The sequence below is a fragment of the Medicago sativa genome, chromosome 3 (assembly GCF_051527215.1).
Source record: "Medicago sativa cultivar Bolivia chromosome 3, Bolivia_mono, whole genome shotgun sequence".
Taxonomy (NCBI): domain Eukaryota; kingdom Viridiplantae; phylum Streptophyta; class Magnoliopsida; order Fabales; family Fabaceae; genus Medicago; species Medicago sativa.
Genome location: NC_140751.1, coordinates 53,220,313 through 53,242,563, shown reverse-complemented (window position 1 = coordinate 53,242,563; position 22,251 = coordinate 53,220,313). Strand labels below are relative to the sequence as shown.

At 35.9% G+C, this 22,251-nt stretch overlaps 3 protein-coding genes and 1 long non-coding RNA gene across 4 annotated transcripts; 1 reads left to right on the top strand and 3 right to left on the bottom strand.

The window, feature by feature from the left end:
• Positions 1-1,149: 1,149 nt before the first annotated feature.
• On the bottom strand, positions 1,150-4,026 carry LOC146938286 (uncharacterized). The gene is made up of 2 exons (XM_085752253.1): positions 3,277-4,026; positions 1,150-1,382 (listed from the first exon to the last, which is right to left on the bottom strand). The coding sequence occupies exon 1, from the start codon at positions 3,896-3,898 to the stop codon at positions 3,278-3,280; it is 621 nt and encodes a 206-aa protein (XP_085608379.1). The 5' UTR covers positions 3,899-4,026; the 3' UTR covers positions 1,150-1,382; position 3,277.
• Positions 4,027-4,509: 483 nt separating this feature from the next.
• LOC146938285 (uncharacterized) lies at positions 4,510-7,221 on the bottom strand. The gene is made up of 4 exons (XM_085749606.1): positions 7,196-7,221; positions 6,624-7,045; positions 6,403-6,524; positions 4,510-4,533 (listed from the first exon to the last, which is right to left on the bottom strand). The coding sequence occupies exons 1-4, from the start codon at positions 7,219-7,221 to the stop codon at positions 4,510-4,512; spliced, it is 594 nt and encodes a 197-aa protein (XP_085605732.1).
• Positions 7,222-7,966: 745 nt separating this feature from the next.
• Positions 7,967-9,969, bottom strand: LOC146938284 (uncharacterized). The gene is made up of 2 exons (XR_015031251.1): positions 9,598-9,969; positions 7,967-8,193 (listed from the first exon to the last, which is right to left on the bottom strand). It is a non-coding gene; the product is annotated as an uncharacterized LOC146938284 (long non-coding RNA).
• An 8,508-nt stretch (positions 9,970-18,477) lies between these two features.
• On the top strand, positions 18,478-22,046 carry LOC146938283 (uncharacterized). The gene is made up of 6 exons (XM_085749605.1): positions 18,478-18,690; positions 18,781-18,885; positions 19,285-19,300; positions 19,568-19,776; positions 20,203-20,312; positions 21,890-22,046. The coding sequence occupies exons 1-6, from the start codon at positions 18,478-18,480 to the stop codon at positions 22,044-22,046; spliced, it is 810 nt and encodes a 269-aa protein (XP_085605731.1).
• The last annotated feature ends 205 nt before the right edge of the window (positions 22,047-22,251 follow it).

The window sequence follows — 22,251 nt, the reverse complement described above, 5'->3', positions numbered from 1 at the left end:
GAGCCCGTGCTGTTATTTGAAACTCTACCTTCTTTCTACTTTCAATGCTATATACAGAATATTTTTCTTTCTATTTGATAATGCCAATGCCTGAAACAAACATCTTTGAAAATTGAAAAATCTTTTCCGTTTATTTTGAAAGCAAACATGAGCAATAGGATACATTCCAGTGAAACATGCATGAATAAATAAGTGTCAATGTCTATTTCAATACATGTTACAAGCAGTTTGTTCCCCAGGATGATCTGTGGTTAATGGCAAGAATGAAAAAACAGAATGAAAGTGAAAAAATGAAAATGAAAAGGCTCGCTAAGTCGAAAACCCGAAAGGGCAGCTTAGGCAAAAATGAGCACCCCGCTGATTGACAACCTATGAAGGCAATTCAGGCAAAAATGGGGCAATGAAAAGAATTTATTCCCGGTGGATCGAAAACCCGAAAGGGCGGTTCAGGCAAAAATGGGATTGAAAAATGAAAGAATGAAAAAGAAAGAATGAAAATGATATGAAAAGCATTGACCACAGATGCGAACATCCAATGTTTACCCAGCGCTGACACGCCTAGCAATGGCGACTTGTATCAAAGAATCTTCCAAGGTTCCCTCTTCTGCAAGTTTTGTATATGTAAGGTGAGATATTGCCCTCAGCCATGGTTTCGATACGTCTCTCAACGACGGTCTCTCCAAAGAGGATTCCTGTGTATATGTTATAGCACGAGCCACTAAGTGCCCAATATTCCAATATTTTGTCTATCTCTGTGAAACTTTCCCGCCAAACTCTAAACCAATCATGCATTTCCAAGCATTCATACATGCATAATCACGCATTTTATGTGCTCATACATTTAATGATCTTGTTATACCATACATACATGTTGCATTTCCAATCTCAATTTCAATTCAACTCAATCTCAACTTCCAATTCAATTCAATTTTAACTCTCAATTCAATGCCTACGTCTATGTCTCTATTAAACTCTCAATTCAATACCATGTCTATGTGTAACACCCCGTTCTCCCAACAACGTAATATTAATTATTATAATCAGAGTAATCACACAACAGAGTGTCACACTACTTTTCAAAAATTCATAAATAGAAAATATCTATTTATTTAAGGCCAACATAAAGAATCTTAATAAACTGCAGCGGAATAATTCTTTAAAAATATAATTTCAACCAAAATTCAACATCAATGAAAATCTTGGCACAAAGGCCCCAACATAATTCAACTTTATTTTCAACAACGATAAACTCTAATAGCAAGTCTTTTCCAAAATATGTGATACATAAAAGAAATGAGAAGACATTCGCAACGATTTCCCCATCCTAGTATGTATCAGAGCCCTAGACACTTGAGCCGACCAAACCTACAAGTCATCAGTACCTGCACATTACCCACGGTCAAGGCAACAGATACGCAGAAGGGGTGAGAAACTTATCCAATAATAATAATATATAATTCATCAAATTAATGAAAACAACAAAGCATATCACAACAGACATCATTAATAATGTATTTAAATAAACACATAAGCAACGACATAATTATTTTCAGCAACAAGGTACAACAACAACAACAACGTTATCCACAACGACACCGACAACTCGACAATGCGACAACGACGACAACTCGACAATGCTACAACGACAACAACAACCCAACAATGCTACGACAACAACAACTAATGCATCATGCAGGTGGTACCAATCTACGCGCGTTGAATGCTAAACATTCCAGGGCATAAGCCCTCAACAAATTGGATGGTTAAAGCATCCCAGGGCATAAGCCCCCAACAGGTGAATGATAAACATTCCAGGGCATAAGCCCCCAACGGGTTGAATGATGAACATTCCAGGGCATAAGCCCCCAACAGATGTGAGTATGCAAATAGACTCAACTTGTGTATATCAACATACAACTTCAACAGCGACTACAACAACAACATATGTGCCTAAAACAATTATGACACACTCCCCAACTTCGACATCAGATGATACAACGACATCAACAACGGAAATCAACAACATAACATATATATAAATCAACTACATTCATCTAAAAGTCTAAAACATCCCCCAGAAGCAATTAAGTTTTGATCAATAGAACATAAGTCAAATATCCATAAAGCACCTCAACTAAATTCCTAACACTTAAGTTTGAAGTTGGGAAACCAACCATAAGTTTTTGGACTAACTTGGGATTAGTTTTGCTAAGTTTTCTTAAAGTTTTCTAAAGACCCACTTTGACTATTTTTATCATAACTCAAAATCTACAAATAATTTTCTAGTCACTCCAAAGCCATTAGAAAGCTAACTCAATTATCTACAACTTTTATGTTTACACCGAAAGCTAATTCAAAACAGAAACGGGTGAAAAAGACGCAAGAACGCGAAACAGGGAAAGCTGTCAAATCGGAGTACGATTTGGAAAATCGGAGTACGATTTTCTGGGTCAAAATTTGCATTTTCATTCGTAAATAATCGGAGCACGATTTGGCAAAATCGGAGCACGATTTGGCACAGGCTGTTACGATTTTTGCACCATTTTTCACCCCAAAACCCAATTTTTGATCCCCTAATCACCCAAAATGAATTAGAAACATGTTTACAGGTTTATTAGACAACATAGGGGATAAAACAACATATAATCATGCAATTCAACAACAAGTTTCATCATAATTCAACATCTAACATAACTTCTCAAACCCTAAAAACCAAGAACAACAAACTCATCAATTTTCAAATTATATATTATGATTATTGAAAGGAATCCCACCCTTACCTTAGTTTAGATGAATCAAAAGCTTACAGAATTGTTCCTCCTCTTCTCTTTGCCTCTTCTAGGTTTTCTCTTCTTCTCCCAAAACTTATGTTTTTCTTTTGTACGTGAAAAATGTTTCTGACTCCTCTCTATTCTATTTCCCAATAAACATAACCTCTCCTTTATTTTTCTTAACTCCCTTAAACTCACATAATTACTAATTAACTCCCATTAACCAAAATATTAATATTTTACTCCTATTTTTATTTCTCCTAATGTTTCCACAAATAATAAAGTCATACTCATTTAAATAGTATACAACTCCCTAAATCATATAATAAAATAGCATCACACCATATATCACATAAAATCACCAAAAACACATATTTCACATAAAATCATATATTTAACAGATAAAGTCATATAAAAATATTCACACATCTATTAAAAGTAATAGAATAAAAATGGGGCGTTACAACTCTCCCCAACTTATAGAATTTCGTCCTCGAAATATTACCTCAAGCAAACAACTCAGGATATGACTCCTGCATCTTACTCTCCAACTCCCAAGTAAGACTTTCACCAGTTGCTCCTCCCCAAACAACCCTCACTAGAGGTATATCTTTGCCTCTCAACGTCTTCACCTTACGATCATCAATCCTCAAAGGTAAAGTTTCCACCGTAAGATTGTCCCTAACTTGCACATCATCTCTAGGAATAACATGTGAAGGGTCCGCTACATACTTCCGAAGTTGCGACACATGAAACACATCATGCAAGTTCGAAAGATGTGGTGGCAAACCAACTCTATAAGCCACCGTGCCAATTCTCTCAGATATTTGATAAGGACCAATAAACTTTGGAGTCAACTTCTTGGACTTCAATGCACGACCCACACCGGTCATAGGAGTGACTCTCAAGAACACATGGTCACCCTCTTGAAACTCAAGGTCCTTCCTACGCTTGTCATGATAACTTTTCTGTCGACTCTGCGACGCTTTCATATGCTCTCTTATCATCTTGACCTTCTCCGTAGTCTGCTGAACTATTTCAGGTCCCAACACAATACTTTCACCCGACTCAAACCAACATAAAGGAGTTCTACACCTTCGACCATATAAAGCTTCGAAAGGTGCCATACCAATACTCGAATGGTAACTATTGTTGTACGTGAACTCTATCAATGGTAGGTGACTGTCCCAAGCTCCACCTTGCTCAAGTACACACACCCTCAACAAATCTTCTAATGATTGAATCGTCCTTTCCGACTGACCATCTGTTTGTGGATGATAAGCTGAACTCAACTTCAGCTGAGAGCCCAAAGCTTCTTGCAAGCTCTTCCAAAATCTCGAAGTGAACCTCGGATCTCTATCTGACACAATACTCGACAGGACACCATGCAACTTCACAATATTATGAATATAAATCTCCGCCAACTGAGCTACCGAATAAGTGATATTAATTGGAATAAAGTGTGCCAACTTCGTCAATCTATCGACAACAACCCAAATGGCATCATGCCCTCTTTGAGTGTTTGGTAAACTCGTCACAAAGTCCATGGAGATGCTATCCCATTTCCATTCCGGCACATCTAAAGGCGTCAACAAACCAGCAGGCTTCTGATGTTCAACTTTCGACTTCTGACAAGTCAAACAAGCATATACAAATTGTGCGACATCTCGCTTCAACCCAGACCACCAAAACAGTTTCTTCAAGTCGTGGTACATCTTTTTAGCTCCCGGATGGATACTCAAGTTGCTTCTGTGACTTTCCTCTAAAATTAACTTTTTCAATTCATTATTATCAGGAATACAAATCCTACCTAGGAATCTCAATACTCCTTGATCATCAACCTGAAAATCACCGTCTGCATTCTGATTACTAGCACCCATCAAGTCTACAAATTTCACATCAACCTCTTGGGCTTCTTTGATACTCTTCAAGAAATCATTATTAATTTTCAACATACCCAACTGCACACTCTGAGGTGCCAATTCACAAACAAGACTTAAGTCTCTAAACTGTTCCAGCAATTCAAATTCTTTCACCATCATAGCCGACATGTGCAACGTTTTCCTACTCAAGGCATCTGCAACCACATTGGCTTTACCCGGATGATAATTCAAACCAAAATCATAATCCTTCAACAACTCTAGCCACCTTCTCTGCCTCATATTCAACTCCTTTTGATCAAATAAATATTTCAGACTTTTATGATCACTAAACACTTCAAATCTGGAACCGTACAAATAGTGTCTCCAAATTTTCAACACAAAAACCACAGCAGCCAACTCTAAATCATGCATAGGGTAATTCTTCTCATGAATTCTCAACTGTCTAGAAGCATAAGCCACTACCTTACCATCTTGCATAAGCACACCACCTAAGCCCAACTTGGACGCATCACAATATACAACAAAAGGTTTATCTGGCTCTGGCAAAATTAAAATTGGAGCCGTCGTCAATCTTCGCTTCAACTCATTGAAGTTATTCTCACACTGAGCATCCCACACAAAAGCTTTACCTTTACAGGTCAACTGAGTCAATGGAAGTGCCAACTTCGAAAATCCTTCGATAAATCTTCTGTAATAACCAGCCAAACCAAGAAAACTTCTAATCTCCGTAACTGACTGAGGAGTCTCCCACTGTGATACCGCTTCAACCTTCGACGGGTCTACAGCAATACCACTACCAGAAATAATATGGCCAAGGAAACTTACTTCACTTAACCAGAACTCGCACTTTGATAGTTTTGCATACAACTTCTTTTCTTTCAGCACCTGTAAGACAATCTTCAAATGTTCTGCATGCTCTTCTTCATTCTTAGAATAAATCAAAATATCATCAATAAATACAACAACAAACTTATCCAGAAAAGCATGAAAAATTTTGTTCATATACTCCATGAACACACCCGGCGCATTAGTAACACCGAAAGGCATCACTTTATATTCATAGTGTCCATACCGTGTCCTAAAGGTCGTCTTCTGCATATCTTCATCCTTCACCTTAATCTGATGGTAACCTGACCTCAAATCAATTTTACTAAACACGCGAGCACCCACTAATTGATCCATCAAGTCGTCAATTCTCGGAAGTGGATACCTGTTCTTTATCGTCACTTTATTAAGCTGACGGTAATCTATGCACAATCTCATGCTACCATCCTTCTTCTTCACCAACAATACCGGCGCTCCCAAGGTGAGACACTCGGTCTTACAAACTTCTTATCAAGCAATTCTTCCAACTGCTTCTTCAATTCTGCCAACTCGGAGGCTGACATACGGTAAGGAGCCATCGACACAGGCTTCGTACCCGGTACAAGATCAATCGAAAATTCAACCTCCCTCTCTGGTGGCACATCTGGAATCTCATCAGGAAAAACTTCAGGAAATTCATTCACCACGGGCAATCTATCAATTATCGACTGACTCTCTACAGACAAATACGCCATCAAGGAAAAAATTAAGTTTCCATCATGCTCTAACCGCTTCAGCTGCTTGGTAGATAAAAATTCTGCTCCACTCTCTTCTTCAGCAGAAGAAAAGTACACCGTCTTTCTAAAACAATTAATATTCACATGGTTGTATTCCAACCAGTTCATACCAAGGATCACATCCATACCCGTCAATGGCAAACATACAAGATCAACTTCAAAATCTCTACCATACATGGATATAGGGCAACTCTGACAAACAAACGATGTGGTTACTGAACCCTTAGCTGGAGTTTCAACAACCATTTCCACAGGCATACTTGACATAACTAAACCCAACTTATTTGCACAATCAACAGCAATGAAACAATGTGTAGCACCAGTATCAATAATAGCAATTAAAGGAGTACCATTAAAGAAACAAGTACCTCTGATAAGTCGATCTTCATTAGCCGTTTGTGTACCGGCCAATGCAAACACCTTCCCACTAGTCTGAGTCTTCTTAGGCTTCTTGCACTGAGAACTAAGATGACCCTCTTCATCACAATTGAAACAAACCATGTCACCACGCTTGCACTCAGCCATGATATGCCCTTTCTTGCCACAACGATGACACTTCTTCTCATCCCGTTGAGTACATGCATTACTCTTGTGGCCTTTCTCACCACACTTGTAGCAAACTATCTCAGCTTGAACATCTCTTCCCTTGGGTCTTCTTTCCTCAGGCATCCTCTGTTTGCCCTTGTCAGCAGGGGCACTGTAAGGCTTCGGATGACTCTGCTGTCCCTTACCCCTACGGTCACTCATCACCTTGTAGTGAGCTTTGGTATCATCTTCATAGATTCTGCATCTGCTCACCAAAGCAGAAAAGTCACGGATCTGCTGGTAACCAATGGCTCGCTTAATATCAGCACGCAAACCATTCTCAAACTTTATGCACTTAGAAAATTCAGCATTGTCTCCAGTATAGTGTGGATAGAACTGAGCCAACTCCACAAACTTGGCTGCATACTCTGTCACCGACATGTTTCCTTGCTTCAGCTCAAGGAACTCAATCTCTTTCCTTCCGCGAACATCCTCAGGGAAATATCTGTTCAGGAACTCCCTCCTAAACACAGCCCATGTCACAACCGCATCACCTTGCTCTAATTCAGGTAAGAGACTCACCCACCGGTCATCAGCTTCCTCAGCTAGCATGTGCATACCAAAACGTACCTTCTGGTCATCAGTACATTGCATAACCCTGAAAACTCTTTCAACTTCTTTGAGCCGTGTCTGTGCACCATCAGGGTCGTACCTTCCTTTGAAGGTAGGAGGATGATTCCTCAGAAAGGCCTCCAACATTCTTACGTCAGCATTAACACCAGCACCAACATTTTGTTGTTGTCCTATAGCTTGGGCTACAGCTTCCAACGCAGCAGCCACCACATCATCGTTTCTTCCAGCCATTCTATTTCTCTTGTAACAGATAATATTCGCAGCCTCCAGGTCTCTACTCTACATAACAACAAAAATCAGCACAACTAAGACAATATAAATTGTCAAACACCTCTACATGGCTCGACACGACTCTACTAAATGGCCGGACGGACCGACCTGCTCTGATACCAATTGTAACACCCCGTTCTCCCAACAACATAATATTAATTATTATAATCAGAGTAATCACACAACGGAGTGTCACACTACTTTTCAAAAATTCATAAATAGAAAATATCTATTTATTTAAGGCCAACATAAAGAATCTTAATAAACTGCAGCGGAATAATTCTTTAAAAATATAATTTCAACCAAAATTCAACATCAATGAAAATCTTGGCACAAAGGCCCCAACATAATTCAACTTTATTTTCAACAACGATAAACTCTAATAGCAAGTCTTTTCCAAAATATGTGATACATAAAAGAAATGAGAAGACATTCGCAACGATTTCCCCATCCTAGTATGTATCAGAGCCCTAGACACTTGAGCCGACCAAACCTACAAGTCATCAGTACCTGCACATTACCCACGGTCGAGGCAACATATATGCAGAAGGGGTGAGAAACTTATCCAATAATAATAATATATAATTCATCAAATTAATGAAAACAACAAAGCATATCACAACAGACATCATTAATAATGTATTTAAATAAACACATAAGCAACGACATAATTATTTTCAGCAACAAGGTACAGCAACAACAACAACAACAACAACGTTATCCACAACGACACCGACAACTCGACAATGCGACAACGACGACAACTCGACAATGCTACAACGACAACAACAACCCAACAATGCTACGACAACAACAACTAATGCATCATGCAGGTGGTACCAATCTACGCACGTTGAATGCTAAACATTCCAGGGCATAAGCCCTCAACAAATTGGATGTTTAAAGCATCCCAGGGCATAAGCCCCCAACAGGTGAATGATAAACATTCCAGGGCATAAGCCCCCAACGGGTTGAATGATGAACATTCCAGGGCATAAGCCCCCAACAGATGTGAGTATGCAAATGGACTCAACTTGTGTATATCAACATACAACTTCAACAGCGACTACAACAACAACATATGTGCCTAAAACAATTATGACACACTCCCCAACTTCGACATCAGATGATACAACGACATCAACAACGGAAATCAACAACATAACATATATATAAATCAACTACATTCATCTAAAAGTCTAAAACATCCCCCAGAAGCAATTAAGTTTTGATCAATAGAACATAAGTCAAATATCCATAAAGCACTTCAACTAAATTCCTAACACTTAAGTTTGAAGTTGGGAAACCAACCATAAGTTTTTGGACTAACTTGAGATTAGTTTTGCTAAGTTTTCTTAAAGTTTTCTAAAGACCCACTTTGACTATTTTTATCATAACTCAAAATCTACAAATAATTTTCTAGTCACTCCAAAGCCATTAGAAAGCGAACTCAATTATCTACAACTTTTATGTTTACACCGAAAGCTAATTCAAAACAGAAACGGGTGAAAAAGACGCAAGAACGCGAAATAGGGAAAGCTGTCAAATCGGAGTACGATTTGGAAAATCGGAGTACGATTTTCTGGGTCAAAATTTGCATTTTCATTCGTAAATAATCGAAGCACGATTTGGCAAAATCGGAGCACGATTTGGCACAGGCTGTTACGATTTTTGCACCATTTTTCACCCCAAAACCCAATTTTTGATCCCCTAATCACCCAAAATGAATTAGAAACATGTTTACAGGTTTATTAGACAACATAGGGGATAAAACAACATATAATCATGCAATTCAACAAGTTTCATCATAATTCAACATCTAACATAACTTCTCAAACCCTAAAAACCAAGAACAACAAACTCATCAATTTTCAAATTATATATTATGATTATTGAAAGGAATCCCACCCTTACCTTAGTTTAGATGAATCAAAAGCTTACAGAATTGTTCCTCCTCTTCTCTTTGCCTCTTCTAGGTTTTCTCTTCTTCTCCCAAAACTTATGTTTTTCTTTTGTACGTGAAAAATGTTTCTGACTCCTCTCTATTCTATTTCCCAATAAACATAACCTCTCCTTTATTTTTCTTAACTCCCTTAAACTCACATAATTACTAATTAACTCCCATTAACCAAAATATTAATATTTTACTCCTATTTTTATTTCTCCTAATGTTTCCACAAATAATAAAGTCATACTCATTTAAATAGTATACAACTCCCTAAATCATATAATAAAATAGCATCACACCATATATCACATAAAATCACCAAAAACACATATTTCACATAAAATCATATATTTAACAGATAAAGTCATATAAAAATATTCACACATCTATTAAAAGTAAAAGAATAAAAATGGGGGGTTACACTATGTCTATGTTTGTGTCTCTGATTATTTTCAACTTTCAATGTCTCTTTCAATGTCCACTTTCAATTCAATTTAAATCAATGCTAATTCACTCTCAATTTGCTGTTGGGCCAACAATAATGGTCATGTCTATCTTCAAATTAAGTCAATGTCAGTCTACCCTCAATTTGTATCTTGTTAAATCAAACCTCCAATGTATCTTGCTATATGTCTTGTTATCGGTCAAGTGGCTAGTTCGATCCAAAGAACAGCTTGTACCTGCTTATATGCCTATGCTTCTGGTCAAACGATAAGTTCGATCCAAAGAACAGTTTGTACCCGGCTTATGTTTTGTTATCGGTCAAACGACAAGTTCGATCCAAAGAACAGTTTGTACATGCCTATCTGTTTGTGTTTTCAATCAAGTGGCAAGTTCGATCCAAAGAACAGCTTGTATCTGCCTATATGTCTATGTTTCCGGTCAAGTGACAAGTTCGATCCAAAGAACAGCTTGTACCTGTCTTATACTTCTATCCCCAGTCAAGTAGCAAGTTCGATCCAAAGAACAGCTTGTACTCACCTTCTGTTTGTATTACATGGTCAAGTGGCTAGTTCGATCCAAAGAACAACTTGTACCTACCTTTTGTCCCCTGGTTTGTCTACCCTGTCAATGTCTACCAAGATCCCCAGTAATATGACATGCTTTGTAGACTCCAGTTGTTTGTCTTGCATTCATAATCAAAATGTTGCATGGCATTCATGTTTTTGAAAGTGTGAGAGCGTATTTTTATGTCCAAAAACAGTGCAAATGTTAATATTTAAGTATCTTCGTCCCGTCAAATCAAAGACTTCGTCTCTTGACTCTCCGGACAAAGAAACTTAAATAGGGGCAGCTGTTATACCCTAATTTTGGACCCAAAAATACTTGCTCAAAATGTTTTTCCATCTCTGATATGTGTCTATTACTATTGAGATTGCCAATTTGATATTGTTTACCCTGATACTTTACTATGTTTTGACTGCATGTTTTACTATCTTTGTTTTGAAAATTTTCAATTGTGACTTTGTCTATGTCTTCTTGCATTTTTAAACCATCCAAAGGGTCTTTCTTGCATTCCAAGTTATTTGAAGATTGTCTCTGATCAATTGCATATTTCTCTGCATTTTATTTCAATGTTATTTGCAAAATTCATGATAAAGGGTATTTTAGTCATTTCCTGCATTCAAACTCATTCTAGTCCTTGAAAATTGTTTCTAAGTTTTTTCAATTTGTTTGTATAAATCCTTGTTTCAATTCCATGTTAAAATCCATTTCAAAGATTGCATCTGAGCCATTTTGGGCCAATTTAGTCCCTGAGGGCATTTTGGTCATTTCCTGTGTTAAAACTCTTTTTTAATCCCTAAAAAATGTATCTGAGTCTTTTCAATTTGCTTGTATAAACTCTTGCTTTAATTCCCTGTTAAAAAAAACTTTTTAAAATTGCATTTGAGTCATTTTGAGTCATTTTAGTCCCCAGGGGCATTTTGGTCATTTCACATAAAATTTTGACAGAGAGAGGTTACTTTGAAGTACCTCATTTATGTAGTTGGTTCATTTTAGTCCTTTTGTTGATTTTATTTCTGGTTTCACTTTACGTTATTTTCAAAATTACATTTTTTAACCAATTTTATTAATTTTTCATTTTAGTCCTTTTTGGTTAATTGCAGTTTGGTCCTTGTTTTTTTAATTGCAAATCTGTCCAGAAGTTAGTTACAGGTCCAGGTCTACATGACGCAAGCTCATTGGTCCAGAGGGCACACTTGGCACCTATAAAACAGTGAAAACTCAAGTCAAAGTCAGATTTTCACCATTCCAAAAATGCCACATCACAAACAACTTCCACAATTTCTCTCTCCTCTAACAGAATCAAAAGCCGAAATTCTCCAAGAACAAAGATGAAGATTCATCTTCATCCTTGAACCCTAGTTCATCAATTTTCCCAGAATCATCACAATCAAAGCCAAATTCGTCCAAATTGATCACTGATTTCTCAGCAATCAGGCGAATTCATCCGAATTCAACACAAACTTTCACCAATTCCAGAAAAACAAACGCCAATCCGAGTTAGTTACAGATCGTAACAAACTCCAATCGGTTCCAAAAGAACACAAAAGCCAGAAGTACGAAGAGGAAGGGAACACAAAAGCCAGAAGCACGAACAAGAAAGATACTGGCTCGATTCTGGATTACACTTCACAAGATTCAAAGAATCTCTGAAGTTTTCCTCTCGATTCATCTCAAATCTCCGAATCAAACTTGAGTTGAGTTCGTTCCTCTCCTTTCTTTGTTTAATGCGATTTTTTTTTGTTCGTTTAGATTCTTGTAGATCTAGGGTTTTTGAGACTTGATATGCGAAAATCAAAGCCGGAATTGGAACGAGGAGGATGAGACGAATGCATTGATGTAAAAAGATTTTTGAAAACGTAAAAAAATGCTCCGGTACGGTGGCGCCACCGGCGAACCACCGCACCAGAGCAAGCTTCGTTCATCTTCTCCGTTCGTCTGGTTTCAGAGCCTCTCTCTAGAAGCAACTTAGAGAGAGGAGGAGGTGTGAATTGTGTTGTTTCTTGTTGTTGCCTGGCTTTTATACTCTCTGTTCTCCCACGCGCGCGCGTACGTTATACTCCCATGCTCCCTATGCGTTTCTGGCCGTTAGATCTGCTTGATAATGTGCTGTACGGTTAGGATTTGACTTTGTTGTATGTATGCGTTTCCTTACCATGCGATGTATGCTTAAGAGCCGTCAGATCTAGGTTTTGGAAGATCTGGATCGATCCAACGCCTCTGAGGCTCTTGGATGATCCAGATTCATCCATATGAGTGGGCTTGGGCCTATAATCTGTCTGTCTTGCGTTGTTGCTGATATTTTTACTATTTCCCTCCCTATTTTTGCTAATCACGCCTCTGATAGGCTCTAAATCTTTTGAAAATTCTCTAAAAAATTAGTGAATACTTCTTAATGCATTTGTGATAATTTTGTGGTGTTTTTACATAATAAAAACTGTTAAAAAATGAATGTGATGTTTCTTGTTAATATTTTCACTTGTTTTGTTAAGTTTTGTGAAATTTTGTCATGTTCTTGATATTAAGACTTGAATATATGATGTTGAATCTTGGTGTGTAAACTTTGCGGGGGATATGCCTCTGAATTTGTGAATATGTTACTGTTTGAGAATGTGCCTTGTCAATTCCTTGCTTTACAAGTTATGTGAGTTGTTGTTTGTGGATAATAAGTGTAGAATAGGTCTAAAATGCATCATAGATGCCTAGTTTGATGCTTTCCCCTAATCCTCATCGTTAAGACTGAATTGAAACTTTTGAAAATTTGTTGAAGTGGGAGGATTAGGAGTCATGTATTGGCTTTGCTTTTGTGATTAAATTTTAGGTATATTTTACCTTTGTCTTTGGTATATTTTGAAGTCTTTTTGTGATGGTTACTTGCTTATATTTTTCACCATACTATACCTTGTGCTACTAACATTTTCATCTCATGTTTCATACATTCCATAAGCATCTTTCATCCTTTAGTTTTGGTTTTATTTCTTGCACTTTAATTTTCATACCAAGACTTAGCATGTAAAGATTTAGGGACTTTGTAATTTTCTTTATGCTTTTAATTTCTTGCAAGACCATAGAATGTAAACTAGGGCATATGTAAAGGACAATGGACTCTAATGATGTACACCGACACAAGCACCGACACATGCACACACATCACATGGATACTTTAGATGTATGTTTAGGGAATATATGCTTTAGATGTATGTTTAGGAATGACGATACCTAGAAAAATTCTCTTTTCCAAAAAACATGAACAACTCCACTCAAATAATTTTCCAAAGAAACCTTGGGATCAAAATCCCATTGAATTTTCCCTTTATTTTCTTAAACAAAAACCTTAATGAACTTTAATCATACTTAGACTTCCTTTTTTGCAAAATAACTAATTCCACCTCACACTTTCCAAGTCTTATGCCCCTGAGGCCTCTCTTTCTTATTCTTCAAAATTCCATTTTCAAAATTAAAATCAACCAACAAAAATAAAAAACATTTTTTGGAAGAGAACTACATGGAGTTTGATCCCTTAAAAGGGTATGTGGGCAAGAAGTCAAAACTTCTCCAAGTCCAATAAAACAAAAATTCAAACGCATTCTTCTCCCTCCAATTCTTAACCTAGCAAACCCTTAGGTGTAAATAACATTTTCAAATAGCATTTAAAAACAAAGCGCACACGTAGAAAGTAAAGACGGTTCCTATAGGATACTATAGTCGTTATGGGTGCCTAACACCTTCCCATGACGAAAACAACTCCCGGACCTCGATTCTCAAGGGTTTTTCTTATTTTTCCCTTCCCAAGAAAAAATGAGATATCAAAGGTTAAAAAGGTTCAAACTTAATCAATGTTTGACACCCGAAAAACCAAGATAAAACATCTATGTATGTGTTTTTTTTTATTTTCTGTTGTATATACAATTTGTTTGAAATTTGTCCAAATTTTGAGATGGATTATGCAATCTGGTTTACAAGATAAAAAAATAGAGACAAATGGATGAAAGACCTAATTTTTTTGTGTTTGTTATGTTGACAACTTTGTTCTCAAGAAAGGGGTGGTGATTAATTAGTTATGATTCCGTCGATTTTTTGTTTAAAGTACAAATATGAAAAGGAGTCGTGAAGGGTTTTGGCAAATATATATTCCATTTTAATTCTCTATTTTTGACTGCATTAGTAGAAAACATAGTTTTGTGGGTGAAATACTCAAAAATTTCAAATGCCAAGGTATCTGTTAAATTATCCAATTTAGGTTTGTGTGTGTGGGTGTGTGTGTTTTGTTTCATGTTGGGGTGTGATTCATGTCTAAGTGGACTTTGTCTAGTTATTGGTTTTGAAGAAACTTAGTTAATAAGTTATCTTCATCACTTCTTTGCTAGTGGCTCACTTTTTTATTGAAGCAAGTTGAAATTTAGATTGTGAATGTTTAGAGTAAATAAGACAATCACAATTGTAAGTATTTTATATTTAAGTGGCATATGGATGATATGTATTCTAAGTGGTGTTTCCTATAAGACCTTTTAAACATTTTAGGTTATAAATATATACCCTTTACTTTAAGGACTTAATATTTCTATGACTAGTTGGGGTTAATATCTTGTAAAAACTCTTTAGTAAATGCTTCTGGAGAATACTATATGTCTTTGCATAATGGAAAAACTTGTAGAAAGTATTGAATATTGCATGTTGTGGTCCTTTTGTTCATTAGTGAGTGGTATGAACTTTGACACGCTGCTTTTGAATTATTAATGACTTCATTTTACATTTCTTAAACTTTTATTTAAATATTTCCAGATCTTTCCACCTTTAAGTATGGTTCACATTCATTTTGTTAATCAAAATATAAACTTTTGGTTGTGTTTCATTATTTTAGTGTATGAATGAAGCTTTGCTTTGTTTTAATTTGTGTTAATTAATGTTTGGACCTTGAAACATTACAAATATGTTGTTGATATTTGAGGTTTGTTAGAACTTGGAAACATACTCATTTCTTTGAATAGTGCCAATTAATTTATGATTGAATTTTGTTGAACTGATATGTAGATGATCTACTTCTGCATCATCACCTTTTCTTCTTTTTTTCATCACAAGGATTGGTTTTCATTATAGAAGTATTTTCATAGCAACTCTTAATTGAATATGTGTACCGTTGTACCCTATCTTCTATTATAGTTGAGAGTGCATCTGAAATAAATGGAAATCTTCATGATAGCATCTATAAATTACTTTAATTTTCATAATGGTGCCCTTTCAAAATTGAAAATTTTATGTGATGGTAACTTATAGTTCACGTAATCCATCATGGCATGTATTATGTTTAGTTTCTTGGTTTGTGATTTTATAGATGATAACCGGCCTTCGCATTTGTCACAAACCGCACAAACCAGAATCTATAATGGAACATGATCAAGCTCAAAGTTTGTGAACAATTTATAACAGTATATAGACAATATCAAGTAGAGTGATGGATCCCAATTATGATGACAATACAAGAGAGTTTTTGAATGACCTACAACTCAAAATATGCTTATTTCTTTTTTCTTTATTTTTCCCCCTTTATTTTCACTTATATAATACCATTAAACAATTATCACATGTTTTATTCATTTTATTTTCTTTTAATTTCTATCCTTTATCTATTTTCTCACAAACAAAATATAGTGTCAAGGAAGAGAGGAAGCTTTGCTTTTGAAATAAAATGATATACATAAGACTCAAATTGTGAAAGTAGTGGTGTTAAGATCAGCTTTGATATGAAGCAAAATCAATCTTATTGTAATTTAGTTTCAAAAGTTACTTGTGGTTCATTCTCAAATTACTAGTCTGTAAATTGTAGTATGGAAAAAGGTGGTAGAGTTGGTGGTCTGGTCCTGTTAAGGAATGATGTTGTAAATATCAACATTTTAAATAAAACTAATAGTATGATTGATTGCTATGTTTCTGCTTATGATAATAGTTTTAATTTCTATGCTACAAGCATATGTATGTCTGGTTCTCTTCTCATTCTCCTCTCTTCTTGTCCCTCTCTCACGCCACTTTTTCTCTCTTCTTGTTTCTTCGCTTTATTTCATCATGTCATTCTCTCCTTTTCTTTTTGAGTTATCTTCCTCTCATCCTCTCTTTCGTTTAATTTGCATTGCAATTTTCGGTTACCCTATTCTATTCTCAAAATACCATCAATGTCAATTATGAATATTTGAATTGATAATGTTAGTTGTTAATTGAATAGATATTTTACCTATTGGATGAGTTGTTAATGTTAAAATCATGTTTGTTGAAATGTGTTAGAACTCTTTAATTAGAGTAATGATGCTTTTGAATTCATGAGAAAGTGATTGATGACTTGAAAATATTATAGTCTATGATTGATGTTGTAAAGTCCTTCATTGAACTCTAGATTAGATGATAATGCATTACACATTGATTATGGGTTATTTTGTATTGTTGATAATACAATTGGATCTTTCCATATTTTTATAGTGTAGTAAAATCATTAAAATTAGTAGGGTTGAGCATAGGCTGAACTAATGCAATATTTTTATAGAGTTTTGACTTGAAAATGTTGTCTAAATTGTCAATTGAGATCTTCTCAGCCCCTTTGTTACAGATGCACTGATTGTGAAGCATGCTGCTAGTTTGTTTTGATGATATTTTATTTTGTATCTTTATTAATGTTTAATTATTATTTCATTGTATTATGACAGCCATGTCTAGGCAAGAAAATAAGGGCAAGAAGGTTGCTCCACTAGAGCCTAGTAAAAAAAATCAAGGTATTTGACTACAGTCGAAGTGGAGCCAATCTGGACAAGACAGTTGGTTGATCATATGCTTGCACAAGCTCATCGGTCACAGAGCCTTGTTATTTGTAAGCCTAGCAGTGATGGTTGACCTTCTTACACATGGATCCTTCCACGGCATGTCCACCTTCTTATAGTGCCCCTCGTGATACTACTCCATCTCCTAGTATATCTGGAGTTTCTTTCACTGGAGTTACTGTGTCTGGTGTTAATCCTCCACTATATACACACTCACCAAGACATACTACCACCCCTATCTCTGCAAGGCCTCCTACTCCATCTCCTGGTATACATGGAGTTTCATTCACTGGAGTTACTATGTCTAGTGTTACTCCTCCACTATATACACACTCACCAGGATATAGTAACACCCCTTTCTCTGCAAGACCTCCTACAATATCATCAGATCTTTTATAAGATGGTCATTTTTTTAGAATTGTTTGGTATTGATGGAGGATTTATGTAAGTACCCGATGTGCAGCAACAACAAGAACAATAACAACACTGTGAGCAAGAAAATCAAAGCCAGCAACAAGAAAGGGATGCAACACGTTAAAGATGAGTGACACATGTGAGACGTCGCTACTATCAAGTGGTGTCAACGTTCAAGAAGCGTTATATACTTGAAATTAAGGGTGACTCGTAAGTATTAACAAATTAATTTACTACTTACTTTGATTTTATACTTTTTTTTAAGTCATATATTAATTATCAATTTAAATGTTCAGGTTAGAACCATCAAAAATCTCTGCAAGATACATAAGGAAGGTAATCCAAGTAGTGTAAAAAAAAGTCGTGTCCCGTGTATAAGGATCTAAAGAAAGAAGTTGGGGATAAATTATTTAATGAGTTTAAGGTAAAAAGAAATAATTAAATCTTTTATTTTCTATGCGGTTGATTTCAAAAAAAGTAATTTTTAATAATTTAATCTTTAATCATTATATTTATTTTATATATGGTTGATTTATTTTTTGCAGAGACACTGTGTGTGATCCTCAATATGAATCTGATGTCAAGCGTCTTTTTCATCATTTAGCAAGTTCACGTATGTCAGTTATGCTATATGATGAACGGATGAATATTGTTGAACACCGTTCTGATCGAACTCATTGGATTGGCGAAGAAGATTGGCGTGATTTGTTGTCCAATTGGGCTACAAATGACAGATATAGAAGGCGATCCACGACTAATAAAAGGAATAGAGCAAGTTTTAGAGAAGCTCGCCACACACAAGATTCTGTTAGTGGTGCAACTCACGTGAGACATATGGTACAAATATATGAACTTTGTACATGTTTTAATACGTATATATTTAATTAGTCAGGTTACGTAATTAATTAACTTTTTGTGATAAATTAGGCAAAAGATTTTGGAAGAGATCCGTATGTAGACGAGCTTCATCAAGAAAACCATATTATATATGGTACATATGTCTACGTCGATGATCACTCATATAATAAACAGGTGAATTTCTACTTCAATATTTTTAAATTATCTTTTAAGATTTTAATCCACCAACTGTTATTTGACTTGACTATATTTCTTATGAGCTTTGCTATTTGGTACGAAACAATCACGCACGAATTGTATGACGCCTCCTATTGGCACCCACAACTTCCTACCAGGCATGAAACAAATTATATTAATGCAATACATTAAATTCTACACTGTTTGTTACTATATGCAAACTTGGCAAGTTTATTTTGCACTGCATCACATTGTGGGTACTGCTACAAACATCTTAATTTCAAGTAACCTATAAATGTCGCTATTTTTGTCTCCGCCGTTATTGGTGCAATTTTCATCTTTTGTGCAGAGCATCAATGGGGATTTTGTTGTTAAGCTTTGTGTTGAATTTTTCAGCTCTGCAGAGCATCAAGTTATCACTGTGTTGAATTTTTTATTTAATTTAGTCTCATTTCTTTTGATTAAAAAAGATATAATCTCTTGACCCAAAAAAAAAGAGAATCTAAATAGGAAGCAGTTTTGTTGTTTTCTGTATCTGTCGTCAATATGGTGTTATTTTCTGATTTGGAATTCTAGTACTATGGTGTAGTGTGGCTGTTTTGGTTTGGACTGTTTTTGTTGTTTGGTTTTGCAGTTAAGAGTTATTAAGCAATTTCCATTTATTATTTATGTATACAAGCGGCTTTTTGGGAGGAGGTACGACTATTCTTGGAAGTGTCGCGAGAATATTCAACCTATGAAGAATTGTTTTGTGCAATCAAGCTGGAACTTTGGAGGAAGGTACCAGGACCTAGGTCAACGCATAAGTGGTATGGTCTTGGTCGGACGCTCCCCTCATGGAGCATGGATCTCTATTCAATGAGCCTTCATCTGGAGAAGGTTCCTCAAGTAACCATGAAATGTTGCCTCCTCATGTGATTGCCCAGATAGAACAATTGGCACATGAGTTACAGGCTCATAAGCTAATGGAGCAAGAGTTGTGAGATAGGATGGAATGGGACGCTGAACAACATAGAGAATTTCAAGAAAGCGTTGATCGACGGTTTGAGGAATTGATCGCAAGCACATCAAGGCTACCTTGTAGAAAATGGTTCAGATGAATCTGACAATCCCAACATTGAGGAGGATGAAAGTGATGATTGAATATTTTGACTACTTTATTTAAATATGATGGTTTAGATATTTTTAGGCTGGTTTTTTGGACTCTGAATGCTGCAATTTTTGGGTTAGTTTGTCTTTGTTATGAAAAGCTTTTTTCAGTTGTTATTGCAGCATTTATGTCCTTCTTTGTGGGCGTGTTCGATTTTGATGCAGGGATATGCTATTGTCAGCATCGTTTTTCTGGTTATGGCCTATTGTTCGACTCGTATGTTGTATATTCCTGGTGTCGCGTCATTTTTTGGACTGGTCAAAGGCCATTTAGCGTTTGACCCACTTTTGGTTTCACGACTGAACATTTAATTCTTTTCAAAAGAAAGTGGAAAAAGGTTCAAATACCACATTTTTTAGGGATTAAGGGTTCGGGGGTTGGTTATATTTAGGGAAGGTGTTAAGCACCCTAAATATTCATAGTACTATACGAGAACCTCTTGATTTTATTTAACTTTTGTGCTATAAACTTGCTTGCTTTAAAAAATGGAATTTGCAATGATTAAAAAGGAAAGAAAGACCTAATTTATCTACATTTTTATTGATTTGGAAGGACGCATGTCCTTTGCCTACGTACCCGTGAGGGATCAAAACCTCGTAGTTCGGGGTAGAAATTGACGTTTGATTGGTTTTGTGTTTTTTAATGTTTTTTTTAAAAGGTTTTAAAATGAAAAGCCAAATAGCAAATTGGAATGGGTTTGTGTTCTTTATATTGAAAGCAAAATCACTCAAAGTAGCATTACATTGATTGATGCTTGATTTAAGAAAATAAAATAAAAAGACGATCGCTTGATCTAGGATCAAGGTTTGTTTATGAAAATATTTTTGTGATTTTGATTATTTGCATGTTTTTTGTTGTTTTGAATATTGATGTCAAAATTATATAAGCAGAAATATAATATTAACAGTTGATTTAGGACCAGAGCACTCTGGATTAATTTAATTAAACAAGGACCAGATCATTCTGGAGAATAATTAAATTAAACAAAATATAATATTAACAATTAATTAGGACCGAAGCACTCTGGATTGAGGTGTGTATTTAATGACAAAATTTAAATATGCATATGATAATAGTAGATAATAGAATGTAATGCGGAAATAAAATAAAAATGCATGAGAAAAGAAATAAAAATGCAAGAGAAATTTAGAATGCATGAGAAAAGGAATGAAAGTATATGCTGGGGTGCAAGCAGTGATATGGGGGTGCAGGAATAAAAAGCAGAAGGATTGGGCTTTCAAGATAGGCAGGGTGCAGCTGGGCCTTATGGGTTTGGTTCAGACCGGTCCGGTTTAAGAGAACCGGACCGGTTCAGTGAGCAATATAAGTACATGAAGGACGGTTTTTTTTTATCATTTTTTCATTCCTCTTCTCTCTCTTCCTTATTTCTAGAGAGAGAGGCTCTGTCCTCTCTCATCCCTCTTCTTCATTTCCAGCGTGGCGGTTGGCCGGCCAGGGAGGCGGCGGCGCCGCACCGGACACCCAAACCCTCCCTTTTTTTAATTTTTTTTCGTGGTTTCTTCTCCTTTCCTTCTCCTCTATTCGATTCTGGCCTTAAAACTCCCACAAAAGTTAAGTTTGAGCCTAGATCTAAGAGTTAGTAAATACTACCTTTTGTTTGATTTCCTTTTCGGATTTGATTGTGATAAAAGGTTGTTTGGGTTTATGTTTGTGACTGTGTTGTGTGGCTTGCGTGAGTTTGTGGAGGTTTGGCTTGTGAATGGCTGTGTGTATCAGTTTGGTTTGTGAGTCCGTGTGTGTGATTATTGTTGTTGAGGCTTGTACGTTTTGATGATGATTGTTTGTGTGCTGGATTCGAAACTGTGATGTGGGGTTTCTTTGATTTTGCAGGTTTTGTGAGGAAACTGTGTGTTGGTTTTCTTTCTTTGCTGGAAATTGGCTCCTCTATTGCTGGTTGCCTGCGTTTGTATTTATAGAACTGGATTGGGACATAGAGTTGCTTAAAGCAGCAACACAAATTGCCCTAGCCTGGCTTCAGGGAACATGACAGCCTGTTTAGAGCTGTGTTGAGCTGTTTTGGACGGAAAATGTTGAGCTGTGTTGAGCTGTTTTGGACTGAAAATTTGGACAAAAAAACAAATGATAATACTAATAATAATAAAGAAAAACTAAAAGTAATTAATTTAAAAATTAAAAGCAATTAACTTATGGATATAAAATTTAAAATTAATTAACTAAAAAAAGATAAAAAC